At 61.5% G+C, this 9,376-nt stretch overlaps 1 protein-coding gene across 1 annotated transcript; it reads left to right on the forward strand.

The window, feature by feature from the left end:
- Positions 1-863: 863 nt before the first annotated feature.
- Positions 864-4,130, forward strand: SBK2 (SH3 domain binding kinase family member 2). Its single transcript, XM_032848529.1, has 3 exons — positions 864-1,149; positions 2,733-2,935; positions 3,234-4,130. The coding sequence occupies exons 1-3, from the start codon at positions 897-899 to the stop codon at positions 3,825-3,827; spliced, it is 1,050 nt and encodes a 349-aa protein (XP_032704420.1). The 5' UTR covers positions 864-896; the 3' UTR covers positions 3,828-4,130.
- The last annotated feature ends 5,246 nt before the right edge of the window (positions 4,131-9,376 follow it).

The raw sequence follows: 9,376 nt of genomic DNA on the forward strand, positions 1-9,376 counted from the left end.
GAGGGGCTGGGGCCTGGACTCCTGGGTCTGAGGGAGGAGGGGCCTGGGGGCCTGGACTCCTGGGTCTGAGGGAGGAGGGGCCTGGGTCTGGACTCCTGGTCTGAGACAGGAGGAGGGGCTGGGGGTGTAAGAGTTGAACCCCAGGCGTCTCAGGGACTTGGTGCTCCCAAGTGCTTGCTCCCACTCAGGTCCCAGCCGTCCCCCAAGGCCCTAGTGTGCGCAGCCGCCCTCTCCAGCCTCTGGAGGCAGACAGCACCTGTTTGCTCGTAGGAGAAAGAGGCTACTCATCCACCCCCAGGGCCCAAGTCTGTTTGCTTTGGAAACAAGGTGGGGGGTGTCTCAAGTTATCTGGTTCATCTTTCACCCTTGGGCCATTGGGTGGCGCCAGGATGTGGGGGCAGGGGCGAGAGCCATCTGCGACCTGAGGCTTGACATTACCCTGACCAGCAACTGGTTTCCCCACTCCTCAGATGCTCCAGTGAAGAGGGAGACTGAGTCACAATGAAAAGTGTCATTGAGCCCTTAGCCCCTTCCTCCCTCAGACCCAGGAGTCCAGACCCCCGCTCCCTCCTCCCTCAGACCCTGGAGTCCAGACCCCCAGCCCCTCCTCCTCAGGCCCAGGAGTCCAGACCCCCAGCCCCTCCTCCCTCAGACCCAGGAGTCCAGAGCCCTGGCCCCCTCCTTCCTCAGACCCAGGAGTCCAGGCCCCCAGCCCCTCCTCCCTCAGACCCAGGAGTCCAGGCCCCCAGCCCCTCCTCCCTCAGACCCAGGAGTCCAGACCCCCAGCCCCTCCTCCCTCAGACCCAGGAGTCCAGAGCCCTGGCCCCCTCCTTCCTCAGACCCATGTCTAGCAGGACCTGGGCTCTGGGTCACTGTCTCTACTCTGCCCTGCAGAGATGCCCGGCAAACAGTCAGATGAGGAACAGGTGGAGGCAGGGGCTGCCGAAAATGTAGCTGAGGAGGACCTAGGGGGCCTCACGGCAGAGGAGCTCCGGCAGGGCCAGGAGGCAGCCCTGGAGCTAGAGGACATGATGGCGCTAAGTGCGCAGACCCTGGTCCGGGCCGAGGTGGACGAGCTTTACCAGCAAGTGCGTTCCCTGGGCCAGGGCCGCTTTGGCCGGGTCCTGCTGGTCACCCATCGTCAGAAAGGTACCAGGGCCTGGAGACAGATGCAGGAGGGTCAGAGGGCGGTTGAATGGGTCACAACAGGTGCCCGCCGAGGCCGGGGAGTGTAAGCAGGAATCGAGTGTTACCTCTGCACCCCTCCCCCCACAAGGCTGTGTGTTCTTGGGACTCTCCCCTGCCCTCTCTGAGTCTCAGCTCCTCCTTTGAGAATGTGGGTGACTGAGCATATGTCGACGGCTGTAGTACCCGAGAGAAAGGGGAGCAGACAGAGCCCTCCCCTGTGGTTGCCCCCCGCAGGCTGGCTTCGTCTGGAACTTTCTGGCCAGGCGTGCATACATCTTGTGTTGGTCCCCTGAGCCGGGCACAGTGTGGATGGAACTCAGAGGCAGCATCGACACAGGGCATGCCTAGCAAGGCTGCCCAGGGGCTCGGCCCTCAGTGCTCGGTGCTTGGAACCCAGAGCTGAGTCTGCGAGGCCTGCCTCCATGGTGGAGCTCCAGCCTGCACAGGGGGAGGGTGTGCAAGTGCGCCCCGCCAGCTGGCGCTGAGCTCTGCATGCTGGGGCTGGGGCGGGGGTGCTGGTTGGCCTCAAACAGCAGGAGTCCACCTTCTCGTGCTCCTGGAGGCGGAAGTCCCCAAGCAGGCGTGTCCCTGTGTGTCCACACCTGTGTGTATGCGTCCGGTTCCTCGTTCTTTAAGGACACCGGTCACAGTGGATTGGGGCCCACCCCAGGGACCGCGTTTTACCTCTTTCAAGACCATTTCCAGACAGGGCTCTGTTCTGCGAAAGGCTGTGAGGACTTCTTCCACCTCTGGATTCGGGGATGGGGGTGCACGGTTCAGCCCACATCAGAGACTGATGCAAAGAGCAAGAGGTCCAGACATGGGTCCTCCCCGACTGTGGAGGCACGAGGCCTAACGGGGGGCCCAGGGAACCATGCTTTGTTGTACCTCTTGGATGCGGGCCCCTGAGCCGGAGGGGTCTGGGGCCCAGCACTCACAGCCCCAAGGGACGGACGCCATCAGAATTGACAGTGGCACCTGCCACCATGGCTGAGGTCCAGGGCGCTGCTGCATCCAGCCGGGGGACAGAAAGACAGTGGTCCGCATGTGAGGCAAGGGGGTGACCTCTGTCCATCACTCCTGGGCTCCTGGTGAGGGCAGCAGGTGACTCTGCAGGTGAAGAAGCCAGAGTTCCTGCCCTCAGGGGACCTACACTCTTGGGAACTGTTTGCATGAAGGTTCCTCCCCGGGATGACGGCCCCAGGGCAGAGCATCCCTTCCGCATTCCCTGCAGCTTTGGGGCTGGGGTTTGCTGGAGCCAGGAGCCAAACGAAGTCATCTGAAGTTCTGAGTGCAGTTTCCCAGGGGCCCCCCATCTGTTCCAACACAGCAGAGCAGAAAATCACCAAATGCTGCGTTACTGTTGTTATTAATTACCACGGACGGCGTTTTTGTGGCCACGCGGCGTGTAGGGTTGCATGGCAGGGAGGAGGTGGCAGTGGCGTTGGGGAGAGAGTCTGGGCCGGGGCGAGGGGGGGGCAGGGGGGCGGCCAGGGTGACCCTCGGCTCCTTCACTCCCTCCACTCCTGTCCCTGCTGCCCCAGGCACGACCCTGGCGTTGAAACAGCTCCCGAAGGCGTCCACTTCCCTCCGTGGCTTCCTGTATGAGTTCTGCGTGGGCCTCTCGCTGGGCACGCACCCAGCCATAGTCACGGCCTACGGCATTGGCATCGAGTCGGCCGACTCCTACAGCTTCCTGACAGAGCCCGTCCTGTATGGGGACCTCATCACCTTCATCCAGCCCAAGGTGGGTAGGTGGGCCCCTCCGTGGGCCCCTCTGGAGTTCACAGATCGCCACAGAACCAACACTGTACCCTAGCGAGACTCGCCCGCCCTCATGGACTCAGCCCAGGCCTCGAGGGGGTCATGTTAGATCTCCCCAGGGCTCACAGTCCCTCACGGGGTCACGCTGGGCCTCCCCATGGCAAGTCTGTTGGAGGTCCTTCATTGTCCTGGGCCCCCCGGGACTGAGGAGCGCCTGCACGGTCTCAGTCCCCGGCCAGCTGTCCGCAGGGGCAGGAGGCCCTGACGCCTGTCCCCCGCAGGTGGGCCTCCCGCAGCCGGCAGTCCAGCGCTGTGCGGCCCAGCTGGCCTCGGCCCTGGAGCACATCCACTCCCGGGGCCTGGTGTACCGGGACATCAAGCCCGAGAACGTGCTGGTGTGTGACCCGGCCTGCCAGCGGGTCAAGCTCACCGACTTCGGCCACACGAGGCCGCGTGGGACGCTGCTGCGCTTGACCGGGCCGCCCATCCCTTACACGGCCCCTGAGCTCTGCTGCCCTCCGCCCCTGCCCGAGGGCCTGCCCATCCAGCCTGCCCTGGACGCCTGGGCGCTGGGGGTCCTGCTGTTCTGCCTGCTCACCGGCTACTTCCCCTGGGACCAACCCCTGGCTGAGGCCGACCCCTTCTACGAGGACTTCCTCATCTGGCGGGCGTCTAGCCAGCCCGACGACCGTCCTCAGCCCTGGTTCGGCCTGACACCCGTGGCCGACAGTCTCCTGTGGGGACTGCTGGACCCTCACCCCCGGAAGAGGAGCCCCGTGAGCTCCGTCCGGGACTACCTGGGGCGTCCCTGGAGGCAGCAGGAGGGGGAAGCTGAAGAGGTGGAGGAGGGGGATGTCGAGGAGGATGGAGAGTGAGGGGGGCAGCCCAAGCCCACGTTGCCTGCGGAGATACGGGAAGGGAACCGCGTGCCCGTGTCCTGAGGCTGCCTCCACCTTCTTGTGCTGGCTTTTGGCTTCTCTTTTACCCGTTTCCCTCTTCCTTTCTTCCTTACCTCCCACATTGCCATCCTTCCTGTGGCCTAGGGGGCCCCTGAGACAGCTGCATGCCTGTCCCACCATCGCCGTCCCCCAGGGCTTTGGCACCTGCTGTCCCCCCTGCCCGAGGTCCTGTGGCTCCTTCCCTCGCCTCCCGCACACCCTGGGTGCTTCAGCTGCCCTGCTCAGGCCTCACTGGCGAGGTCCCGGCCCCATGTTCCCACCGCCTCCTTCTCCTCTGCTCCCTGCCCCCGGGGACGCTCATCCCCTTCCAGCTGTCCCCTTAGGTCCATGTGGTTCTTCTGTGTGTCCTGTGGGGGCAGGGGTCCCACCTGTCCTGTGAGGTGCCCCATGGAGCCGGTGCAGTCCTGGCCCGACGGAAGGGCCTCAGAGATGTCTGCTCAATAAACGCACCTGTCTGGTTCTGTGTCACCGCCTCTGTGTCCCTGTCTTCCAGTCCCCTCTCCTCCCGAGCCGGGTCTCCCCCACTCCCCCAGCCCTGCGTCTTCCGCCCACAGTCCGGGCTGGCCGTCGCCCTCTTCTCTCACCTAGCTTCACCCGGCACGTTGGTCTCCACGATGCTGCCGGCCTGTCCCTGTGGGGAAGACCCGACAGCATGTTGTCAGGGAGAGACCCGCAGAAGCCAAACGCGGCCCCACGGTGTGGCCGTGCCTCGTGCCAGAGGCTGGCGCGGATGCATGTCAGGACGGGGAGAGCCCGTCTCTGCGGGGGCCCGCATGTGAGCAGAGGCCTTGCGCATCAGAGCCGCCCGCGGACGGGCACCGCGGCTGGACTGCGGCGGGGATTTCCGGGGATTTCGGCAGAGGTGTGTGTCCGTAAGCCTCTGGGCTCAGGGCTGTGCACAAGTCGTGGTGTGTGGGGGGGACACGGTGGGGTGTGACTCTGTCCTGGCCTGTGCGGGTGATGTGACTGGGTTTCATGGGTCCGAGTGTTTGAGCCTGTGTGTGAGGGGACAGCACGGAAGTCTGCGTGTGCTTGGCCCTGAGTGTGTGGACATCAGACCTGTGTTTGTATGTCCACAAGACCTTGAGCACGCGTGTGTGTAGCCGGAGGAGAAAAGTCACCCAGACACGGCTGCCAGTCACCAGCTGGGCCCCTCTCTCCTTCACACCTTCCCCCCCGCCTTGCCCCGGCCCCTTCTTGGCTGCTGCCCTGTTTGCAAACACTCTGTCTTCCTCTCCTCGCCTTCTTTGGCCTCCCGCCCAGAGCAAGGCTACACTCAGAGCTGGATCGAGTGTCACTCTCTCCCAGGCCCATACCACCCCCCCAGGGCCCCTGCTGTGGCCTCCTAGGTGTTGCCTGGACTGGGGAGGGGGGTGTTAACAGCACCTGCAGAGTGACCCCAAAGACCCTGGAATCTAGTTTCAATAGAAAGGACTAGGGACACCGGCCCCTGTCCTGGGCAATCCAGGTGGGCTTCCTGGAGTAGGGGGTACTGGAAAGAACAAGACAGGGAGGTACATAGTGGGGGGAGTGGGGAGCAGGATCAGGACCTTCTGCCATCTTACCCACGAATGTGAAGTAGCTCGTACCATCAGGCCAAGAATGTGTCCCAAAAAAGCTGGAGGCGGCTGGGGCAGGGTGGAGCTGGGAAGAGGGGAGTGCAGATGGGCAGGGGCAGGCAGGGGCAGGGGAGGCTGCAGAGGGTGTTAATTGGTGGCAGCAGCTGAGGATTAACTGGGAGGTGATAATGACCCAGTGGGGGGCCCCAGGGCAGGGCGGGAGGATGAAAATTCCCAGAAGGCCTGAAGGGACCCGGGGCAGTGCTAATTAAGTATAAGTTACTTAATTAAGTAAGACTGAATACTAATCATAATACTTAACACTGACAAAGCAGCATGCTCCTCGCTCCTCCCGCTGCCCCCCTGGCAGAAACGTGGGCTCACCTGCTAGGACCCTCCTCAGTTCACGGGTCAGTGTGCATGGGTGGCCAAGGTAACACCTGAGCTCCCGCCTGGGTGAGGGGCAGGAGCAGAGCCCGGAGCCGAACCCAGACTGGGTCCTGCCCAGGGACCATGGTCTTCAACTTCAGGGTGTTCCGCTGCAATCAGTGGCCAAAGGGGTCCCACACAGAGGGCTGGGGTGCATGTGGCGGGCTGCGTGACGGTATTGTGTACGTCTGACTGTGCAAGGCGAGTGTGCATGGGGGGTGGTGAGGCGGCCGTCCCTCCCTGGGAGGACACGGGCGTTGGGGCAGGTAAACCGTGGGGATAGAAGAGGTGGGCTCAGAGGCTTCCAGACCCATTGCCCTGTGCTAGTGAGGACGTGGAGAGGCTAGAACCCCGGTGCAGCGTGGAGGGAGGGTAAAAACGGTGCAGCCATCGTGGGAGACAGGCCGGCCTTTGTCAGCTCATCAGACCCAGAACCACACGTGGCCCGGCAATTCCGCTCTGAGGTTCGTGCCCACGAGCGACGGAAAGCGTGCGTCCACACAGATATTCTAGTACGCTACTCACAAAAGCCAAACCACGGAGACAACCCAAATGTCTGTCCACAGCTGAGCAAACACAAGGTGGCCCATCCAGACTCTGGCCTAGTACCCCGCCGTGGGAAGGAACAAAGCCCCAACCCGTGCCACACCACGGGTGGAGCTCACCGACGCCGTGAGCAGAGAGAGGTCAGCAGTGCCAGATGAGCCACTGCAGGACTCCATTCTGAAAATGCCCAGAACAGGCAGATGCGGGGGTGGGGCTGTCGGGGGGAGCCGGGGAATGACGGGCAGGGGGCACAGCTTTTCTTCTTCGGGGGGCCTGGTGGTGGACTTGTTCTAAAACTAGATTGTGGTGAGTGCTGCACAGCTCTGAATATGTTAAAAACCACCGAATGGTACATGGGAAAAGGGTAAATTTCATGGCATGCAGATTTCATCTCAATGAGGCTAAAAAACCACACAAGAAGCATTTCCAAGGTTCTCATGCCTTAATCAGTTCCTTTCCATCTCCAGGCCTCTGAATTCCCATCACAGAGAAAAGAGAAAACGCTGCTCTCCTTCTCACAGCTCTGAGTCAATCACAAACCAAGGCCTTAAACACAGAACCTACTCCCTGCTCCCCACTCTGTCTTACAGAAAAGACCACTGAGGCCCTAACGGGGAGGAACCTACTTTCCAATGACCAGCAAGTCTAAAGATGGAAGAGCCTGAATTCAAACCCAGCTCTCCACCCCAGCCCAGCACCTCTAAAGTGTACCCAACGGGTGGTCGCCACGGTCGCTCTGCCCCGCCCCCCAGCTGGGACCTCAAGCTTGCAAGCAGGACGTGTGGATGTCCAGCGTAAAATGAAACTGTGGGGCCTCTTGGTTGAAAAAAAAGTTTTTCCTTCCCCTCTCCCTCTCTGTCATTTGCTAGTGATGCTGTGCCCTCCCCTGGGCCTGGGGCGTGGAGCTACCGCTGGGGATGGGGTCCTGTGACCAGAACCCATCAGGGAAGTGCCTTTGCATGAGCCCGCGCTCCTGCCCCGTCAACTTCACTTAGAAAACTTGGGATCAAAAATCACGAAGAGCATCAGCAGAGTGTGAACCCAACCCACTGGCACCCCACCTGCGTGCTGCTTGCAGCGGGGAGGGGGCCAACCCCGGGGCCAGAAGGGGCCAGCCCGGCAGGCCTCTGTGAACAAGCTCTGGGGCGGGAGTCCCTGCAGGTCGGTGCTGGGGCAGAGAATGCCAATAGCTTGAGCGGCGCTTCTCAGACCTCCAGCCGCCAGCCACAATGACCTGCCCCCTTGCTAAACCGCGGATTCCGATCCGATCCAGAGAGTCTGAGGTGGTGCTGGTGAGGCCCATGTTCCCAGGGCACGGGCCACACTTGCTGGTGCAAGGGACACAATGTTAGAGTACTGATCTTGCGTCCTCACTGATCTCTTATTAACGCTAACCATTTGTGCGCTGGATGCTCCGGGGTTTTCTACATGGACAGTCAGGTTGCCCGCGGGGAAAGGACAGATCTGTGTCTCCACACTTCCTGGGATTAAGGAAGCCCCCTCTGCTCCGATTCTAAGAGTGTGTGTGTGCATGTGTGTGGTGTCCACCATGAATGGGTGCTGAATTTTGTGAAATGTGTTTTTCTGCAAAGGTCACGCTCGCTAGGCTTCTGCAGCTACTGTTCTGGGCTTGTTGCAAGCTGGCAGGCACAGGATAGGGCTCAGCTGTCCCATGGGAGGTGTCCAGGTCAGGGCCAGCAGTAGGTGGGGGCTGGCCACCCACCCTGGCCCTGGGCCCTGGGGCCAGATGTTTGGGCTTAGCCGCCTGGCCAAGCAGGGATAGAGTGACCGGATAATTAAGCACCCGCTTCTTCGGGGCTGGCAGAAGGCTGCAGAGGGTGGAGGCACCTGGGGCCAGAGTGCCCAACAGCCACCCTACTCCTCCCAAATCCGGCTCACAGATGGGGGCCTAGAGCCTAAACACCTAGTGGGGCCCTCAGGGGGGACCCAGAGTTGGGCTGCGCCTGCTCCCAACTTCAAATGGGGAAGCAGACCCTTTGCCTCCAGGTCGGTGTGCTGTCCTCTGAGCCCCTGACTGCCCAGGAGGGCAAGGGGCAGGCAGGCAGGGCCCCCCTCAGCCCTCCCTGTTTACTAGTCAGCAGTTATTTAAGTCTGGGGCTTAATGAGACCCGGGAAACAGAATTCTCTGCGTGCTTCTTTGCCTGTTGGCAGGGGCAGACAGTCCATCTATCAGGACCCCCAGACATTATCCCTCCCTGCCCCCAACACGTAACTGGACCCTGCTGGCCTTTGCCGGACTGCGGGGGCGCCAGCTCCATGACCTTCCAGGACCTCTGAGCCAGGCTCCAGATTGGGGAGAGGAGGAGGAGGGAACGGTCTCCTGTCCGAGGCTATAGAAACCAGAATTGGAGCTTCCTTCAGTGTTTCAAGGTGGCCCCCAGTTTACAAGTGGAGACCCAGAGAGGGGAAGGAGCCCACCCAAGTTCACTCAAAGAGGGGCCGTCATAGGAGTCCTAACCTGGAACCCCAGGCCAAGGTCAAACCATCGGAATTTGCATCTCATTTTTCTGGGTTTGAGTTCCCACTCTGCTGTGTGGCCTTAGGCAAGACACTTGCCCTCTCTGAGCTTCGGTGTCCTTTCTGAAATGGGAATCAAGGTCCTCCCTCAAAGGGCTGGGGTGAGGATGGGATGTAGTGTGTTATGAGGACACACTGGGTCAGACGCAGAGAAGCGCAGTCAGGAAGGGACACGATCATTCTTGTTAACTGAGCTGAGCTCCATCCTTGCCCAGGCTACCTTGTCTAATCCTCCCCACCACCACCTCCCCAGAGGCAGGTGCTGTTACTATCCCCGTGTACCAGTGACGAGACCGAGGTTCAGAGAAAGGAAACAAGCCCCCAGAGTCCCACTGCCTGGATGTGGTTTCGAGTCCAGGCTAGTTTGACTTAGGAGCAAGGGCCTGGTCAGAC

The sequence above is a fragment of the Lontra canadensis genome, unplaced genomic scaffold (genome assembly GCF_010015895.1).
Source record: "Lontra canadensis isolate GAN:19392208 unplaced genomic scaffold, GSC_riverotter_1.0 scaffold206, whole genome shotgun sequence".
NCBI classification, from domain to species: Eukaryota; Metazoa; Chordata; class Mammalia; order Carnivora; family Mustelidae; genus Lontra; species Lontra canadensis.